At 42.0% G+C, this 20,701-nt stretch overlaps 1 protein-coding gene, 1 long non-coding RNA gene and 1 other non-coding gene across 4 annotated transcripts; 1 reads left to right on the top strand and 2 right to left on the bottom strand.

Annotated features, from left to right (window-relative positions):
- Window positions 1–27: 27 nt before the first annotated feature.
- On the top strand, window positions 28–6,021 carry LOC120877644. The gene is made up of 2 exons (XR_005724370.1): window positions 28–168; window positions 4,836–6,021. It is a non-coding gene; the product is annotated as an uncharacterized LOC120877644 (long non-coding RNA).
- Window positions 6,022–12,409: 6,388 nt separating this feature from the next.
- On the bottom strand, window positions 12,410–16,859 carry FMC1 (formation of mitochondrial complex V assembly factor 1 homolog). 2 transcript variants are annotated; one of them, XM_040259984.1, is made up of 3 exons: window positions 16,676–16,859; window positions 15,645–16,109; window positions 12,410–12,700 (listed from the first exon to the last, which is right to left on the bottom strand). In XM_040259984.1, the coding sequence occupies exons 2-3, from the start codon at window positions 15,780–15,782 to the stop codon at window positions 12,497–12,499; spliced, it is 342 nt and encodes a 113-aa protein (XP_040115918.1). In that variant the 5' UTR covers window positions 15,783–16,109; window positions 16,676–16,859; the 3' UTR covers window positions 12,410–12,496. The 2 variants fall into 2 exon arrangements, with proteins under 2 accessions (XP_040115918.1, XP_040115917.1); XM_040259983.1 differs by having other exon boundaries at window positions 15,645–15,968; window positions 16,676–16,837.
- On the bottom strand, window positions 16,423–16,495 carry TRNAR-CCU. The gene has a single exon. It is a non-coding gene; the product is annotated as a tRNA-Arg (tRNA).
- Window positions 16,860–20,701: the final 3,842 nt, after the last annotated feature.

Here is a 20,701-nt window from a genome sequence, read left to right as displayed (position 1 = left end):
CCGCCCCTGCCTCCAGATATCGCGAGACTCGGGTGCCTCAAGCCGGATACGCCCCGGGCGCGAAACCTCGCTCTCCTGGTTGTGGGTTCGCTAGGGCTTCGCCGCGCGGTGTGCTGGCGAGCCAGACCCAAGTTAGCCAGTGGGCCAGAGGGTTAGCCAGAGTCGAAAGTAAGTAGAAACCATATCTGGCATTTCGACGGAGGTTAGCGTTAGTAGCTATTATGGGCGTATTCCTGACAATACTCATTGACCTGACCAATTAACTCGTTTTTTCCACAGGCCCTTGGGCCTGTGATCATGTAGACTCAACCCTTTTCTCATTGTGACCCGACCCTCTACGAAAGAAGCCCTGGAGATCTGACAGCTGGGTCATTTTCCTTAATCTATGCAGAGAGGCTTTAAGCCGCCCAACTGGAATAAGTTAGGTTCAGGAAATAATGCCTGAAATTAATACACTAGGAGCAGGTCATCCAACCCATTCGGATTTATCATCGGTACTTATATAGCAGGAGACTGTTAGTCTAAATTATAAACTATAAAAATTAAGCAGTATCCTAAAGAAAGGAGGTCATTTTGTAGAGAATTTTTTCCCCTACTTGACAGCTAAATTTGAAGGATGAGGCCTTTTTGGTATATCAGCAGCTTTGACAATGGAAAAGAAAGCCTGTGGGTTGGGTTAGCTTAGCCATCACCCTGCGTTCCAGACACAGGTGGACGGATTCCTAACTGTGGGACCTTCAGTGATTTTTTTTTTTCCTTAAATCTCAACCTCCGATGAAGCTATAGGTATGTGAGGACTAAATGAGCTCACAGAAAATGCTTATCCCAGAGCCTTGTCCTGATATTTTAACTTTTATTGTAAAATAATAATTCCTTAAGAGGAGACACAGGTACTTTGAAAGGAAATAATGGTGAAAATTTTTGTTGCATTAAAATGTTATATACATTGCCTGTGAACTTTATTAGCAAGATCAATAAAAAATGTACGTGAAATAGCAATTGTAGTCTCAAGGTGCCCCCCACCACACCCATTTTATTTGGCCCTATGGTGCAGTTTGGGAGGGAAGGCTCAGAACTAACCACTGGCCCCACCGCCAGGGAATATCCCCCAAGATCCCTTTAAAAGCATATTGGGTCTATCTTCGAATAATCGCAGTGTTTAGTAACTGAAAAGCTAGTTTCCTACCAGTTATTCAGAGAGTTGAAAATTCAAACAACTCCAAATACGTGGAATGTCATCCTTTGGAAACTATTTACAGTAAAAGAAAAATTTACAAATTAATACTTGTGAGAGAAATGCACTACTATATATGGCCATCCCTGGTGGCGCATGAGGTCGCAGAGTAGGACACGACTGAACAATTAACACTATTACATGTGCAGTATCCTTCAGTTCAGTCAGTCAGTCGTGTCCGACTCTTTATGACCCCGTGGACTGCAGCACGCCATCCTTAAGAGGAAAATATACTAAAATATTGAAATGGTTTGTGTTGGTGAAGACAGTTCTTATCTCTCGCTTACTTTCTACCTTTCTGATTGCTCACTTTTTAGATAAATCTCTTACTTTCAGAAAACATAGTTTTTGTCTTTTTTAATAATCTGATATTCACTGCCTTTTAATTGAAGAATTTACTCACTTATATTCATGTAATTACATACGTGCTTGATTTTAAAGCTCTTGTCTATTTATCTCACCTATTATGGGTTTAATTTTCTCTCCTTTCTTGTCTGCCTTTTAATCATTTCATTTTTTCCACTTCTGGTAGTTTGGAAATTTTAGTCTTTTCTTTTAGCAGTTACTCTAGAAGTCCATGGGGTCGCAGAGTCGGACACGACTGAAGCGACTTAGCAGCAGCAGCAGCAGCACTAGAAGTTATAAGGGGCATTTTTAATGTATCAAAGTCTAATCAATGCCTTTACACTTCACTCAGCTAATTCAGAGAACCGAGAAAACTAAATACATTTAAACCTCTTCCCAAGATAAATGCACTTGTTAATCATATGGTTTAGATTTTTGGTTTGTTTTTTTCTTTTCTTTTTTTGGCTGCACCCCAGAGCTTGCAAGATCTTAGCTCCCCGATTAGGGATTGAACCTGGGCCTGCAGCAGTGAAAGGGTGGAGTCTTAACCACTGGGCCACCTGGGATTTCCCAGTTCGTTATGGCTTTTTAAAACCAAATTTCATATCAATGTTTGTTTATTTACCACTTTTTCTTTCTTTCTGGAATCTGCCTTTCCATTTGGGATCATTTCCCTTTTGTCTTATGTTTAAACTTTAGGACAGGAGTCAGCAATATACAATTCACTCATCAAATCCAGGCCATTGCCAATTTTTGTGACTAGTTTCATTGAAATACTGCTAGGCTTGTTCATTTGTTACTGTCTACAGTTTCTTTAGACTACAACAGCAGAGTTAAGTGGTTGGCAGATACCATACCCTATGACCTGGAAGACTGAAATATTTACTGTCTAGCTCTTTCCGGACACTTGGCCTGCCCTGCCTCCGGGTTTGCTTTCCTATTGGCTTGCTAGTAGAGAACTCTGCCATTTTTGTTGATCTGAAAAGACCTTTATCTTGCCTTTCTCAATTCTAGATGGATATTCTAGGTTGAAAGTTATTTTCTTTTGGCACATAGATTCTATCATTCTGCTGCCTTCCTTGCTCCTGGGAGGTCAGTTCTGAGTCTGTCATTCCTTTGAAGAAAGCTGGGCTGTCTTACTTTCAAATTGTGTTCTTTTTGACTGTATTTTTCTGCAGCTTACTCTATCTGGGTATGGATTTATTTTTATTCTGCTTGTGATTCATTGAGCTTTTAGAAACAGTAGACTGACATCTTTTTTTTAATCAATTTCAGGAAAATTTTTAGCTATTCTTGAATACTGTCATTCATCAACTTCTGGACCTCTAAATCAAGTTTTCATTGTTTCCTCTATATCTCTTTATTCTCTTTGCATTTTCCACCTTGTTGTGCCAAGCTCCCTTCTTGATGCTTTTTTTTCTGATGAATTTTATTGTTCACTAACCTCCCTTCAGCTGTATCTAGTCTGTTGTTAAACCTATCTGATGAATTCTTTATTTTTTCAGTTACAGAATTTGTTATTTGGTTGTTTTTTATGGTTTCTGGTTCCTTGATGAAATTCCCAAGGTTGGCTATTATTTGACCCAGTGATCATAATTGTTTTGTAATCTGAGTTTGCTAATTATAATATCTGAAGTTTTCTATGGTTCTGTGTCTGTTGTTTCTCCTGGATTTCACTTTTGGGATCTTGTTTTCTTATGTATCTGATTATCTTCGTCTGCTGAACATGTACTTGAAAAAATATGTGTAGGATATAATGCTGTCTTTCTACAAAGAGGATTTTTTTTTTTCTGATAGTAATTTGAAATACATGTCAAGGATCATCATAATACAAATTCAATGCTTTAATTTCTCTTGACACCAAAAGCAAAAATCTGGTCTGAAAGGCTGACAAGGACTTTTTTACTTCCCGTTCACCCTTGAGAGTGAACTCAAGAGTCCTAGTTTAAAGTGAGTGTGGGTTTCTTAGAGTGCTCACCTTGGTGGGCCTGAGACTTTGCCTTTTGCCTCCCTAACCTCTTTGATCCTACCAAAAGTGCAGGTTAATTTCAAAACTGAAGCTGCTGCTGCTGCAAAGTCACTTCAGTTGTGTCCGACTCTGTGCAACCCCATAGACGGCCTCCCACCAGGCTCCCCTGTCCCTGGGATTCTCCAGGCAAGAACACTGGAGTGGGTTGCCATTTCCTTCTCCATTGCATGAAAGTGAAAAGTGAAAGTGAAGTCGCTCAGTCGTGTCCAACTCTTCGAGACCCCATGGACTGCAGCCTAGCAGGTTCCTCCGCCAATGGGATTTTCCAGGCAAGAGTACTAGAGTGGGTTGCCATTGCCTTCTCCAAAACTGAAGCTATTGCTACTAAATTGGCAAATGTCCTGAGGCCAAAAATGTGCCTTTGTGTGCTGCACTTTTCTTGGTTCTTGTCTTCTAAGATTTGGCCTACTATTTCCTACTTACCTTAACAGCTCTTTAATGATTTTAAGAATTAAAATATTTCATCCATGGTTTTTAGCTGTGTTCAACTGACGTGTTAATCTAAATTACCTAGACTGTCATTAACAGAACTTTGTTCTCTTTTTAATCTTTTTTTAATTTTTAAAATTTAGAAACTGTGTATTCAGTCAGTTCAGTTCAGTCACTCAGTCGTGTCCGACTCTTTGTGACCCCATGAATCGAAGCACACCAGGCCTCCCTGTCCATCACCATCTCCTGGAGTTCACTCAAACTCACGTCCATTGAGTCGTGATGCCATCCAGCCATCTCATCCTCTGTCGTCCCCTTCTCCTCCTGCCTCCCAGCATCAGAGTCTTTTCCAATGAGTCAACTCTTCACATGAGGTGGCCAAAGTACTGGAGTTTCAGCTTTAGCATCATTCCTTCCAAAGAACACCCTGGGCTGATCTCCTTTAGAATGGACTGTGTTACTCTTATCCAAAAACAAAACAAAACCTGTGAATAAGTCTTTGTGTACATTCTAGCAATGATATCCATTCCTTTAGGAATAAGTTGTCATAAGGAAACAGGAACTTACAAGAGTAGTATATATTCTTAATCTATACATGCCATCAACTAGATAATTAAAAATTAGAATAGGTACAAGGTTGGTGCAAAAGTAATTGCAGTTTTTGCATTGTTAAAATTTGCTGTTTGATATTGGAATACATTCTTAAATGTGGTATTATACATCATTTTAATGCACATTTCTTGCTTTGATGTTTTGCTAATGACTTATTACTTGCTGTTTATTTTATATTTATTTTAGACTAGGAAATGATGTTAGACCAAAAGTAAATTTGAGCAATTTTCTTAATTCGAGTTCAAAATGGGTCGTAAAGCAGCAGTGACAACTCGAAACATCAACAACACATTTGGCCCAGGAACTGCTAGCGAACATGCAGTGGTGGTTTAAGAAGTTTTGCAAAGGAGATGAGAGCCTTGAAGGTGAGAAGTGCAGTGGTTGGCCATCAGAAGTTGATAACAATCAACTGAGAGCAATCATCAAAGCTGATCCTCGTACAACTACACAAGAAGTTGCTGAAAGAACTCAGCGTCAACTATTCTATGGTCATTTGGCATTTGAAGCAAATTGGAAAGGTGAAAAAGATAAGTGGGTGCCTCATGAACTGATCGAAAATCAAAAAAAACTGTCGTTTTGAAGTGTCATCTCTTTATACTGTGCAACAGCAACAAACCATTTCTTGATCAGATGGTGACATGCGACAAAAAGTGGATTTTATTTGACAACCAGCTCAGTGGTTGGACTAAGAAGCTCCAAAGCATTTCCCAAAGCCAAGCTTGCACCAAAAAAAGGTCATGGTCACTGTTTGGTGGTCTACTGCCAGTCTGATACACTACAGCTATTTGAATCTCTGGGAAACCATTACACCTGAGAAGTATGCTCAGCAAATTGACGAGATGCACCGGACACTGCGACGCCTGCAGCTGGCATCAGTCAACAGAAAGGGCCCAGTTCTTCTCCACAAGAATGCCCAACTGCACATCGCACCCCAGTGCTTCAAAAGTAGAACTAACTGGGCTATGAAGTTTCGCCTCATCCGCCGTATTCACCTGACCTCGTGCCAACCAACTACCACTTCTTCAAGCATCTCAACAAATTTTTGCAGGGAAAACTCTTCCACAACCAGCAGGAGGCAGAAAATGCTTTCCAGGAGTTCATGGGATCCTGAAGCATGGATTTTTATGCCACAGGAATAAACAAACATTTCTTGTTGGCAAAAATATGTTGATTGTAATGGTTCCTATTTTGGTTAATAAAGATGTGTTTGAGTCTAGTTATAATGATTTAAAATTCATGGTCCAAAACCACAATTACTTTTGCACCAACCTAAATAACATACATTTTGCTAGCCATCCAGAGTGGACAACTCTTCATTTTATTGTAATTTATAAATTAATCTAGTAAATAAAGGCTATATAGTAAAATTTAATATTGCAGTGATTCTTTCATCATGAGTACCTACTAATAACAAATTTTATAAACATTGTTCCTGTTAATTTAAATACAGATTAAAAATTTCAAATTCTGGGGTAATTCCCTTGTGATCCAGTGGTTAGGAGTCTGTATGTCCACCGCAGGGAAGCACTGGTTAGACTGCTGGTTGGGCTAAGATCCTGCATGCAGCATGACCCCCGCTCCCCAAAAAAAGAAATCAATGTAAATTATATCTTTTTAGTTGAGTGATTAAAAATTTACCTTACAAACATAAAGTGCCTTGGATTAGCCTGCCTTTAGTTCAAAACTACTCTGCTTTTTTTCCACCCCACATAATCCTAGTATGTGAACTTTTGTTATCATTATGTTTGTATTTATGTCTTGAACATTTATCCATACAAAGGACAAGCAAAGTACTAATGACTCAAAACCAGACAGAAACAGTCTAGTCAAAATTCATAAACATTTGAAGTTTATGGAGAGGAGAAATAGTGAGACATTACCAACAAAGGTCTGTCTAGTCAAAGCTGTGGTTTTTCCAATAGTCATGTCTGGATGTGAGAGTTGGACTATAACGAAAGCTGAGTGCCAAAGAATTGATGCTTTTGAACTGTGGTGTTGGAGAAGACTCTTGAGAGTCCCTTGTACTGCAAGGAGATCCAACTAGTCCATCCTAAAGGAGATCAGTCCTGGGTGTTCATTGGAAGGACTGATGTTGAAGCTGAAACTCCAATACTTTGGCCGCCTGATGCGAAGAACTGTCTCATTGGAAAAGACCCTGATGCTGGGAAGGATTGAAGGTGGGAGGGGAAGGGGACGGCAGAGGATCAGATGGTTGGATGGCATCACCGACTCATTGAATATGAGTCTGAGTAAATTCTGGGAATTGGTGATGGACAGGGAGGCCTGGTGTGCTGCAGTCCATGGGGTCCCATGAGTCGGACACTACTAAGCAAGTGGACTGAAATAGCAAGAACCAAGCCTAAACTGAGTGAGCTACTTGATTGCTCTATTAAAGATAGAGGTTTTAAAGAGTGAAAAGTAGATATCGAAGCCACAGTCAGCCCCATAATAGGCATTTTAAAATGCTTGTTGAGGGAATTCCTTAGCAGTCCAGTGGTTAGTACTTGGCACTTTCAGTGCTGTTGCCCAGGGTTCAGTCCCTGGTTGGCACACAGCACGTGCACAAAACCCAAAAACCTTGTTGAAGGAAGAAGGAAAAAAAGAGAGAAAGCAAAATTTAACCTGAGAGCTAAAGAGTGAATTGGAATTAGCCTGAGAAGTGGGGGATAGTTGCGAGAAAGAGCTTTCCATGCATATGGAACAGAATGTTGAAAGAGAGCCATGGCTTGTAGAACTGAGTGAATTTCTGTATGGCTAGAGTGTCAGATGTAAAGAGAGGAGAAATAAAGCTAAAGAGATTTAGCAAGGGCCAGATCCTAGAGGACCTTGTTAAGTTTAGCTTGAAGGGTTATAAATTTGAGAGACAAGATCAGATCTGTACATTATGGAATATTAATTGATTGAAGAGCATAATTTGGATTTAGTGAGACCAATTAGGGAGGGCAAAGGTTTAGAGAAAAGATGCAAGACATAAGGTCTGCAATAGGGTAGTAGCAATAGAGGTTCAAGATTCTTAGGAGGGTAGAATCTAATTTAGTGATTATTTAACTGAGGATGTGAAGGTAAGGAAGCAGTCTAGAATAACTCAGATTTATGACTTGAGTGATTGAGTAAAAATGTTAGGGAATGCCAGAGAGATTTATGGGGGAATGAGGAGGTTCCATTTTAGATGCACTGAATTTGAGATGCCTTTGAGTCATCTAAGTGGTGGTTTCTGGCCACTGGACATACAGGTTTTTATAACTTGACTGGGGTGGGGGGCATGGACTGGAGTTAGCCTGTTGATAATTAAAGCACTGGAATGGAGGTGATCAACCAGGGAAAGCACATAGTGTATGAGGTTGAGGACCTAGGTCTGCACCCAAGAAACACCAACATATAAGGGATATACAGAAGAGGACACTGAAGACAAATGGGCTGGAGTGAGAAGAAAACAAAATGTATCATGAAAGCCAAGAGAAAAAAGGAAGGAGTGGTTAATAGTGGCAAATGCTCCTTAGAGCTCAGCAAGATAAGGAATGATCCATTGAGTTTAGTGGATGAAGGTCATTTGTAAACTTGTAAGGCAGTTCTAGTAGAGGAGAAACCAGACTGCAGTGGATTAAGGATGAATGGCCATGAGAAATGTAGAAAATGTCATGAGACAACATAGATTATTAACTTCAAAATCTGTATGCTGAGCCAAAGAAGCCAACTTAAAAACAGTACATACATATTATGACTGCATTTGTATTAAATACTTGAACAGGCCAAATTAATCTACTGTGACAACAAGCAGTGGTTGCCTGGGACCAGGTGTGGGGAAGGGGGGGTGTCTGCAAAGGGGGGCATAGGGGAACTTTGAGGGGAGGTGAAAATATTATATGGCTTTACTGGGATGGTTATTATACAGGTGCATTCATTTGTCATTATTTGTTGACCTGCATATTTATTATATGTAAATTATACCTCAATACAACTTATTTTACAAGTTTAAAAAATATAGAAAGTGAGGACTTCCCTGGTGGTCCAGTGGTTGAGAATCTGCCTGCTGACAGGGGACACAGGTTTGATCCCTGGCCCAGGAAGATTCCACATACTGTGAGACAACTAAGCCCAAGCGCCACAACTACTAAAGCCCATGCACCCTAGAACCTGTTTCTGCACCAAGAGAAGCCACTGGAGTGAGAAGCACGCCGACAACTAGAAAGTGGCTCCCACTCGCCACAACTAGAGAAAGCCCACATGCAGCAACAAAGACCCAGCACAGCCAAAAATAAATAATAAAAAAATTTTAATGTAGAAAATGAAAATTCATTCAGTTCACTGAATACATTCAATTCATTGAATACATTCAATTTGTTTGCAAAGAGGAACAAGTTAGAAGATAGCAGCTGAAAAAATATTTGAGATAAAGCCGACTACAGCTGAGCCTTGAATGACAGGTGTTCGAACTGTGCTGATCCACTTATACCTGGACTTTTTTTCAATAGGAAATACTAAAGTACTACCAGATCTGTAGTTGGCTGAATCCACAGATGCAGAACCATGGAGGGCCAGCTGTAGTCAGAGTTCTGTGTGGGTCAGTGCCCCTAATCCTCCAAATTGTTCAAGGGTCAATTATAGTTGCTTTTAGATGGAAGAGCCTTGAACATATTTAAATACTAATAAAATTCAGTGAGAGGAAGCAGTTAAAGCATAGCAGGTAAGAGAAGGAATATGATAAAGTGAAGGAATATGATAAAGGATGTACCACATCAAAAATTAGAATAGTGAGCTAACAAGTGCCCAAACCTCAGGAGTCCCTAGTTTTAGGACAACCAAGTATAGAGAATTTATCGCCAATACAATTCATATTCCACAATCAGTTCCTTCCATTTTTAATGTTGAGTTCAGTTAATTCTGGATAGTAAGACCACTGATAAGAGGTACAGGTTGGTTATATGTGGACAGAAACAGCCTAAGCAAATCATTTAAACCATGGGAAATAATTTATTTCAGAAGACTGGTGGCAATAGGGCTTAGAGAAGTTGTTGTTTAGTTGCTAAGTCCTGTCTGATTTTTGCCCCCATGGACTGTAGCTCTCCAGGCTCCTCTGTCCATGGGATTTCCCAGGTAAGAATAGCGGAACAGGTTGCCACTTCCTTCTCCAGGGCGTAGAGAAGGGTTCGTGATAAAAGAATAAGGGTGCAGTGGTTGAAGATGAAAACAAGATTTTCTCTGTCAAGCACTTAGGTACTGTGCAAATGTTTTATGTCAGCATTATTCTCATTCGTTACAACCACCTTGTTGGCATTCTCATTCTACAGAAGAGGGAGCAAGCCCAGGTCAATTAACCTAGCCAAGATCACACACATTATAAAGGTGGGATTAAAGCCTACGTCTGTATTTCAGGCTTCCTCGGTGGCTCAGCAGTAAAGAATCTGCTTGCAGTGCAGGAGCTGAAGATGTGGGTTCAACCCCTGGGTCAGGAAGATCCCCTGGAGAAGGGCATGGCAACTCACTCTAGTATTCTTGCCTGGAGAATCTCATGGACAGAGAAGCCTGGCAGGCTAGTCTGTGGGGTCGCAAGGAGTAGGACACAACTGAAGCAACTGAGCATGCACACTATATGATTTCAAACCCATAGTAAGTATTTCTTACCCTGCTATTCAGGGCTTGGGGCTGAGTGGTAAAGAATCCGCCTGCCAAGCAAGAGGTACAAGTTTGATTCCTGGGTTGGGAAGATCCCCTGGAAAAGGAAATGGCTACCCACTTTAGTATTCTTGCCTGGGAAACCCCATGGAGAGAAGCCGGCTAAGTTACAGTCCATGGGGTTGAAAGAGAGTCGGACAGGACTTACTGACTAAACAACAACCCTGTTATGCAGTTCTGCCTCAACTCTCATTCTTTAAAAATGCTATGGGAATTCCCTGGCAGTTCAGTAGTTAAGACTTGGCATTTTCACTGCTGTGTGTTGGATTCAATCCCTGGTCGGGGAACTAAGATCCCACAAGCCACGTAGCCAAAAAAAAAATATTATTATATACAGCCGCCTGGGTATATATTTTAACAAAAGCAATCAAAAGATCGGTCTATCTTAATCCTCTTGCTTTCTTCATCTTAGTAAAGTAAAACATCTTCGGATAATAATATACCCAGGTGGCACTAGTAGTAAAGAACCCACCTACCAGGGCAAGGAGATGGAAGAGACGCAGCTTCAATCCCTAGGTCGGGAAGATCCCCTGGAGGAGGAAATGGCAATCCACTCCAGTATTCTTGCCTGGAGAATCCCATGAACAGAGGAGCCTGGCAGGCTACAGTCCATGGGGTCACACAGAGTCAGATACGACTGAAGCAACAGAGCACACACGCATATATGAAATAAAGCAGGGGAGATAGGATATTAAGCATTTTTACTTTTTTGATCTGTTCAATCGAATAGATGCTTGGTTTGACTCTTAACACTGTTATTTTAATGTTAATCTCTTAGAAGAAAAAGATGATGTTTTGAAGTACTTTATGAGTGTTTGTTTAGGTTGTACTCCTAGTGAGTAGGACTGAGCCAGGCATTCAAAACACTGAATAACTATGTAAGTCACTGTGGAAGACGCTTTACAGAATACAAAAATGAATGAGGTGTCTTCCTTACTGTAAAGGAGCTGACAGTTCAGGGAAAAAGAGGTTATATGTCTACAATTATTCCAGAAGAAACTGACATATACCACAAAGGGGGCACAGGTAAAGAATTATTGGTAGTTCAGAGAGAATTTTTATTTAAGGAATTCAGGATGTTAGAGGCAAAGGAAACATTTAGGAGTCTAGTTTAATAGTTCAGGCCAATGATTTCCAGTGCCTGAACCAGGACAGAGATAGTGATGCTAACAGTTCTTGCAGAACTGTTTTTCACTCCAAACTTATTGATTGGATGTGGAGAGTGAGAAGAAAGAGAAATACAGAATGAAGCCCAAGTTCTTGACTTTTTCAGCCAAGTGCATGGTAGAGTCCTTCACCTTGATAAAGAATTCAAGAGGAAGAGCAATTTGACATGGAGGGTAGAAGGCAGAAGGGGAGAGAAGTCAGTGTTCTCATTCCATCACCCTCTCTCTGGTCTTTCTGCAGCCTGTACTTAAGTGGTGGCCATGTTCTCATTACCTAAGGGTCAGGCCTAGGGAGGCACTAGCTCTCCACTGTTGTAGCCCATCTCATTCACCTTAATTCAAACTATATCATGTATGTATATATATACATGCTGCTACTAAATCGCTTCAGTCATGTCCGACTCTGTGCAACCCCATAGAGGGCAGCCCACCAGGCTCCCCCATCCCTGGGATTCTCCAGGCAAGAACATTGGAGTGGGTTGCCATTTCCATATATATCCCATCGTTAACTCTCCTCAATAACCCTGTTTGAATGTACCATCTGTTTCCTACCAGGATCTTAACATCGTATTTGTGTATTTTTAAATAAAAGGTGCATCTGTATAATTATTTGTTTATGCATAGGAAACATCTAGAAGGATGCACACCAACTGTTAGCAATTGTAGGATTGGTAATGGGTTTGGAAGAGGGGAGGGAGATACAAGGGAAAAGATAAGAGGGCTTTATTTTATATATCTATACCATTTTAATTCCTTAATAATAGGCTGTATTACTTTTTAAATTGAAAAATAACTGAGTTTTCAAAGTAAATCAAGAACATCAATCAGCCTAGTGTAAGAACTTCAGTAAATTCACTGAGAGTAAAGATGAAACCTCCCTGAGAAACACTCAAGTCAACAAAATTTCAGAGAAAACCTCTAAACTTTTAAAAAAAATTTAATGATAAATACATATTGACAGAAATTAGTAAACTCTTGCATGAAGACAGCATCCAAGGAATTTCTCCATCATGGCTCCCAGCCCTTCCCTCCGGGCTGCTGGGGCAACTTGAGACCCACTAGGCCGGCAGACTCCTCCACTGAGCGCTCACCCTTGCCATGAAATTCCTGATGAAGGGCCACGTGTTCTCGAATGCTGCGTAGCAGGCAGAGATAGGTGGCAGCTTGGAAATGAAGCTCATGCTGGGCTCTGCACAGTTTCTCACTGGTGACCTGGAGAAGTAGCAAGGTCAGATGGTCTATTAACAGCCCAGCTGCAGATACAGGAGTACTGTATTGAGACAGCATCATTAAACAAGCATTCTCTAGAATAAAAGTAAACTGCACATAGGAAATACAAACATATGTTTGTGTATACTTAGTACATCTGTAATTTGGCCACCTGTTAACTGAAGAATTTTACGAGTTTCACTGAAGCATTTCATTGAGTGTCCTCAAATTTTAATACTGGGAAAAAAAGTTACCTCATTTCAACATCCTCATTTAACGAATGAGGGATCTAAAGTCCAGAGAGGTTTCATGGTTGGTTAATGCAGAGATGGGGAACTATAGTCAGGTCACTAATCATTAATGTCACCTAAGGAATAAAATATAGAACTTTCTACCCTTCAAAAAATGAAGGACTACTTTATTTTATGTGACTGTGGACTTTGGTTAACATGGCACATGCCTTTCAATGAAAATTAAAAACTTATTTTGTCTGAAAAATAGTTTTGTCTTCACCAGTAACAAAATGAAGGTTTTATATATATGAGAATCATATGTTCATATTACTTAATTATACTCCCTCTCACAATTTACGTTTTCATCTAAAAAATCTATATTCTGATGACCTAAGGTCATCTGAAGCTGGTCATAATTAACTTTAGTATTAAGTACATTAGAACACAAGACTTTGCTTGACTAGTTTTATGTTCTGAGGCTGTGATAAAGGGGCAGGAAAGGTGGAGGGAGGTGTATGCATAGCCTCAAATGACTTAAGGAGCCCTGCCCAAGTGTGGATTAAGCTCTAGGCACCACTGCCTAAATATGCTTTTCTTTGACCTTTCTTTACTGGAATATCTAGGTTTGGAATCTGAAAACTAGTATGTCTGATTTAAGATCTTCAGATCATATATATGAAAATATAAGCTGCTCAAAAACAGAATTTATCTGTTTTAATCAATTTAACTTTTATAATTAAAAATTTATGAGATCAACACTAACGTTAAGCATCAACAGTAATATTCATCTCTCAAGTCTAGTTTGATAGAATTTGAAACAGGAATTCTACATTAGTATAAGACAGCACATAAGCAATCTTGATTAAGCTAAGCCTGAATTATGAGGAGAGAAGTGTCAGTAATATAACTTAGTAAATGAACCACCAGAGATCAAGAGATCTAATGAAATAGAAAGCTGTATTTCCCCTATGGCGAAAGGGGAGATCTCTCCCTATTTGAATCCCTTCAGCCTAGAGAAAGGAGAAACAATAGGCAAAAATGATTACTGAGTTAGCTCTGAGCCAGCAGGGAATAGAAACCATTCCCAATTCCTCTCATGCATTCCAAAGAGTTGTTTCCAGAATATTTAGCATGAATTTCTCATTTATTCCCAAGGGATTTCACAGCCATTTCCAGGCCTCTCTCAAGGGCAAATAATGTGGCCTCCATAAGGCATAAACTATAATCTTGTCACATTAAGAATCTTAGAGTGACTTCCTGTTGCATTTACAAGAAAGTTTAAATTCCTGCCTACCTCATCTTCCTCCACTTCATCCACCACACCCTAAGCCTTAGCTGCTCTCAACTGTCAGTTCCTCTACCCTCTTGGCTTTCAGTTGTGCAGCTTCTTGGACTTTTTCTAACCCTCATTTACTTGCTAACTCTAATATTCTTCAAGTTCCTGGGTAATAAATTTAATAGATTCCATCCTGTAAAGCCTACCTCTTCCAGGGTCTCCTTTAGCATTTGTTTATTCTAAGTCCTTGGTCAAATGGCTCCTCAGGTGGAATGCAAGCTTCTTAAATGACAAGACCCATGTGGATCTTACTCGTCATTTGTAGTCAAGTTCCTATTAGTACCTAATATTGTGACCGTTCAAAACTTAGTTGAACTTTAGTTCTAACATTTTGCATTCTAACTTCCATGGCTCAGAAAATCAAGAGTTTAAGATAATGGTTCTCCCCTTTCCACACTGCTCAAAGGACACCAGGTTTCCTTCGCTAAAGCCCAAGCTAATTATTCAACTTACTTCTGAGATAGACTGCAGATTCTTTCCAAGCCAGATCAGTACTCTAAATCTAGTTGGGCTTGTATAGTTCAACTGTCCCCGAGTCTCAGTTGCCCCATTTGAAAAAAGATACTGTCTTTCATTCCATCCTGCCTATCCGGGGTAAACGGAGTGCTGGAGTGCAGAATCCATAAAAATTGTTCAAGGACGCTGGATAGAGTCGGACACGACTGAGCGACTGAACTGAACTGATGGATGTTCATATTTATCTGCTACAGATGGAAAAATTGTTACTTGGTCATACATCACACTAATGTTGTAACTTAACAGTACCACCTCGTTAGAGGTGTCTAGTTCAGCTCTACAACGTGCGTGCTCAGTCCTGTCCCACTCTTTGGGACCCGCTAAGAATGAGCTCCCATTTCCTCCTCCAGGGGCTCTTCCCCACCCAGGAGTTGAACCCGCGTCTCTTCAATTAGCAGGCGGATACTTTACCACTGAGCCAGCTAAAAGTGGCGATGTAGTCATGCTCTTCAAGTAGCTCCCAATATCCCTCGCCCCATCTAGAACTGCTTCTCAGAATAGCTCTCCTAGTGAAGGCGCGTGTTGGATAGATGCTGTGACTAGCAACCCTATACTCATCTTTCTGCTTGTCCCTCTGTTTCTTCCATTTCACTTTCCTCTAACTTTCCCATCCACACAGGCCAAAGACAGCCAGTGGACTCTCCAGGGACGGCTCTACCCCAGGACGACTTTGCTCTCCCGCCGGTCCTTGCTTAGTCCCTGGGCTTAGATCTTAGACCAGGGCCTAGGGCCTGGGTCTGTCTGGAGGAAGCCTGGGCCTCAGAATTAAGGTTAAGGCCAGGCGCGCTCCATCCCGCCCAGATGCGACTCCCTCCCTCCCCGGAAAGGGGACGCTGGAGCACCCGGACACAGGCTTCCGTACCCGATGTGCACGGAAAGCGTTGACGAGGTACCGATAGGCCGCGGTGTCGCGATAGGGTCGGCCTGTGGCCGCGTTCAAGTAGCGCAACTCCCGTAGAAGGCCTCGCCAAGTGCGCAGCGGCGACCCTAAGGCCGCCATTTTCCCGCCGTCGGAGTCAGGTGCGGGACGGCGCCCTACGACCCTCCTGCTCCCTCACCTTCCCGCCCAGCCGCTTAATGGCAGGGTTGAGACCAGACTGCAGGCTCCCCCTATCGATTGCAGGATAGTGGGATGTCTCACTTCCCTTCTCTGCCGAGCAGCATTAATCGAACGCCGAGCGGCTTCCTAAGGTGTTAAGAGAAAAGCAAACGAAAGCCGAGTGTAACTGAATGGCCTGGAAAAAGCCTGGCGGAGAGAAAGAAGGTCCTTGTTCGTTTCCTGACTGCGTCATGTCAGACGCCATTCGCTGACGGACCACCGCTGAACCTGGAGAAAATGAGGGCATATCGCAAGTGGGTGTCAATTTAAAAATAGAAAACTTTAAGATTTTATTTCTAAAGGGGATATAAAAATTGAACCTATCGGCTTTCCCAAAATCTTAACGAGATTACGGCTCAGAAGGAAATGGAAGTCTATTGATTCTCGCAAACTGTAGCCCCAAACCTAGAAAAACCACGCATACACTTCCCATCGTTAAAAAGTAAAATCAAGTTAGCATATTTCTCTATAATTGTTTAAGAAGGGGAAAAGGCAAAAGTTTTATTGAAAAGTTCATTTTAAAGGCGAAAAAAGACCTTGCCACCCCAGATGGGACTCGAACCCACAATCCCTGGCTTAGGAGGCCAATGCCTTATCCATTAGGCCACTGGGGCTTCTGTGAATAACGTGCTCAAACAACGTTTTCAATTTTTTTCCTTCTTGGTACGTCATGTCAGAATTTCCTTTTAACCTATCCTAGGAAACCACACTTAGTACCAATAATAGGGGGCGAGGCATGCTGGGAGTTGTAGTTCAAGAAACAAAACTCCGCGTTACAGCTCCAAAGGTTTTACCATCGAAAACAGCACCGATGCGCCGGACGGAGAACGGGCGCACGCACGGTTTTGTGTACACGTTTCCTACGCGGTACCCCCGCGCCTGCGCTGAAGCGCACATGCGACGTCGCGGAGCCGAATCCTCCTGGGACGGTGGCTAACTCTTCTAGATTCGCCTCTAGAGTTTCTGTTGCGTTGGGTTTTCTCCGGAAACAGCCGGCCCCTTCCGGTGTTGCGGCTTTCCGGACTTAGCTTGCCCTCCATCCTGCCATTAGGTGGCGTTTGTAGCGGTCATTTTGTTTCCGGTTGAAACTTTGAAGGCATTTCCGCAGAGTAAGGGGCCAGTTAGAAACGTTTGTCTTGCGTTCTGAGTTGGCTGTTCAGTGGGAAACATGGGCCAGCAGGGAATTGGAATTAATTACTGCTGCTAAGTCGCTTCAGTCGTGTCCGACTCTGTGCGACCCCATAGACGGCAGCCCACCAGGCTCCCCCGTCCCTGGGATTCTCCAGGCAAGAACACTGGAGTGGGTTAGTGTCCGACTCCTAGCGACCCCATGGACTGCAGCCTACCAGGCTCCTCCGTCCATGGGATTTTCCAGGCAAAAGTACTGGAGTGGGGTGCCATTGCCTTCTCCGAGTTAATTAAGAATTAGTTAATTGGAAACAACTAGGAGTTTATTTTGGTTCTTTATCTAGTTGCATAAATCGGAAAATTCATTTCTGAGTCTCAACGACATTACCCCTTGCTTAAAATCTCGCAGTGGCTCCCCGTTGCCAGTAAGATAAACTTAAGACCGCTGGACCCTACCTAAATTGACCGTTGCCTGTATCTTCAGTTCAGTCGCTTAGTCGTGTCCCCTCTTTGCGACCCCATGGACTGCAGCACGACACGCCTGCCTGTCCATCACCAACTCCGGGAGTTTACCCAAACTCATGTCCATTGAGTCTGTGATGCCGTCCAACCGTCTCATCCTCTGTCGTCCCCTTCTCCTGCCCTCAATCTTTCCCTGCATCAGGGTCTTTTCAAATGAGTCAGCTCTTCGCATCAGGTGGCCAAAGTATTCGGAGTTTCAGCTTCAACATCAGTCCTTCCAATGAACTCCCAGGACTGATCTCCTTTAGGATGGACTGGTTGGATCTCCTTGCAGTCCAAGGGATTCTCAAGAGTCTTCTCCAACACCACAGTTCAAAAGTATCAATTCTTCGGCGCTCAGCTTTCTTTATAGTCCAACTCTTCCATCCATACATGACTACTGGAAAAACCATAGCCTTGCTTGACTCCACGGGCCTTTGTTGGCAAAGTAATGTCTCTGCTTTTTAATATGCTGTCTAGGTTGGTCATAACTTTCCTTCCAAGGAGTAAGCGTCTTTTAATTTCATGGTTACAGTCACCATCTGCAGTGATTTTGGAGGGCCCCCGCCCAAAATAAAGTCAGCCACTGTTTCCCCATTATTTCCCATGAAGTGATGGGACCAGATGCCATGATCTTCGTTTTCTGAATGTTGAGCTTTAAGCCAACTTTTTCACTCCCTTCTTTCATTTTCATCAAGAGGCTCTTTAGTTCTTCACTTTCTGCCATAAGGGTGGTGTCATCTGCATATCTGAGGTTACTGATACTTCTCCCAGCAATCTTGATTCCAGCTTGTGCTTCATCTAGCCCAGCGTTTCTCATGATGTACTCTGCATATAAGTTAAATAAGCAGAGTGACAATATACAGCCTTGACGTACTCCTTTTCCTGTTTGGAACCAGTCTGTTGTTCTGTGTCCAGTTCTAACTGTTGCTTCCTGACCTGCATACAGATTTCTCAAGAGGCAGGTCAGGTGGTCTGGTCTCTTGCAGATATTCTCCCCTAAATTGAAATTTGTTTATCCAGCTTTCAAAGATGTTGCAAATTTAAGCCAGCTCTGAGAAAGGAGGAGAATAATTGGAAGTAGGTTTTCAGTAACTGTTAATATGTTATGGTAAGGGGCAATAAGACATAATTCTGAGTTCCTTTTTACTGAACTGCTAAGGGACTCTTTTCTTCCATTTTTAGACTAAAGCAGAGTAAATAGATAATCATAAAAAGTTAGTTCTGTGTAGCCACTTGTCACCAAAGACGGCCTCCTAACAAGCTTCCCCTTTCATATATACGTTGTTTCTTACGACAAGAGGTGAAGCGTTTTACCCATCCTTCCCACCATTCCTCCTCTTAAAACTGAGCAGGCTTTGTGACTAGCTTTAACTAATAAGTAGAATGTTCTGGAACTTCTATGGTACCCCAGGCTTTAAAGCTGTTAGTTTTCACAGTGTGCTTCTTATCTAGCTACTATGCTATGAAAACCACAGGGCTCACAGAAGAATCCCGAGACAGGCCCAGCTGAGCTCTCAACTGACAGCACTAATTACCAACCAGGGAAGTGGGCCATCTTGAATGTTCCAATCCAGTAGCATCCACAAACTACGATAGTTTTAATTGGTGTCATATGTAGCAGAGAATTGCCCAGATGAATCTAGTCAACCTAAAGAAACGTTAAAATAACATGACTGTTGTTTGGGAATAAATCCCACTAAATTTTAGAACAACTGTGTGTCAACAGAAAATCAAATCAGTCAATGCAATGCTTCTTTAATTAAAAGTGTTAGCAGTCAGTTAAAACCAATACTGTTTGTCGAATAAAAAACTTCTGTTGACCTTATATAACCTAAGGTTGCAAGGGTGCACACTGTGTCCCAGGGCATTTCACAGGCAATGTCTCCTGGGACCCTATGAGGTAGTACTCTGATTTTACCTACTTTGAAATGTGGGAACAAGCTCAAGGCAGTTCCATGGTTGAGTCAGCTTTACTGACTGCTCAGTGATAAAGCCAGCATTTGCTCTCAGGCAGTCCTAACTCCAAAGCCTATTTTTCAAACTTAAAAAAAGTTTTATAGCAGAAAAGGGATTTTTATGAAAAAGAGGTGGGGTGTCATAATCAGAACTGGGTAAGGTTAGAGACCAGGTTTGGAAGCTACACAGCCAAGCACCTCACCTAAAAGCCTGCTCCAGATGTGGTCCAGTGAACAGCAGCAGGCACAGTCACTGCAGTCTGCAGTGCTGACACGGGGCGCTGCACAGGGTCTGGACACCGACAGCAAACCTGTGGCTCCAGGACACCGGCAGTGGCTGGCTCCTCTGCTCCACCATGAGCCAGAATGGAGAGAGTCATTACCTAAGAGTCAGAGCTCTGGGCTGAGTACTTCTAACAGACATGGCCTGCGTCATGTGCCCATGCTGTTAAGAGGCAGCTGGGAGAGCAAATTCTTGGTCATTCAATGAATTTTTATTAAGCTTCTACTATGAGGCAGGCACTTCTAGATGCTAGGGAAACAAAAGCACAAGCAGTATAGGTCAGTCTTTCCTCTACTCATGAAAGTTTCCATTCTAGAAAGGGGCAGACAGACAATAAGCAAATAAACAAGCAGAACATAAAATTTGTCAAATGGTGAGGAGTGGTATGAAAAATAACTAAATAAAGCCAGGGGCCGGGGATTAAGACCTGTTTCGGGTTCTGGGCAGTCCTTCTGGATAAGGTAAGGACATTTGAGCAGAGACCCAAATGATGTGCAGAAACCATCTTCAGCTTGTGTGTGTGCCCACATTTTAAGCAAGACCCTGCCTCCATTTCCCAGCCATTGTGAGGCCACTGTTATTATGTCCTTCAAGCTCTGAGGTACAGGAGAAGTTCTGGGACAAGTTTTCTATGCTCAAGAGAAATGGTAGAACAGACCCTTGGAGGTCTAGTCTTAACTCTGCAACTACAGCAATGACTGGCTACCTGGCTGTGCACGTGGGAATCTGGGGGAAATTTTAGTGGGAAAGAGACAAGACTAATGAAAGAGGGTGATTCTGAGATGAGACATACGTAGGCACTTGCTTCCATAAGTCATGATTCTAGAGACGTGTCACAAGGCAGTGATTTCTAAACTTCTTTGTGTATCCACAGTTGTAAAAATCTTGTGCCTCCCCCATAAGTTTTTGTATTTATCTTAAAATTACATACATGTACTATTGATTAGTGT

Source organism: Oryx dammah, unplaced genomic scaffold, assembly GCF_014754425.2.
Source record: "Oryx dammah isolate SB20612 unplaced genomic scaffold, SCBI_Odam_1.1 HiC_scaffold_18, whole genome shotgun sequence".
NCBI lineage: Eukaryota > Metazoa > Chordata > Mammalia > Artiodactyla > Bovidae > Oryx > Oryx dammah.
The sequence above is the reverse complement of the archived record's forward strand: the minus strand, read 5'-3'. Positions and strand labels throughout refer to the sequence as shown.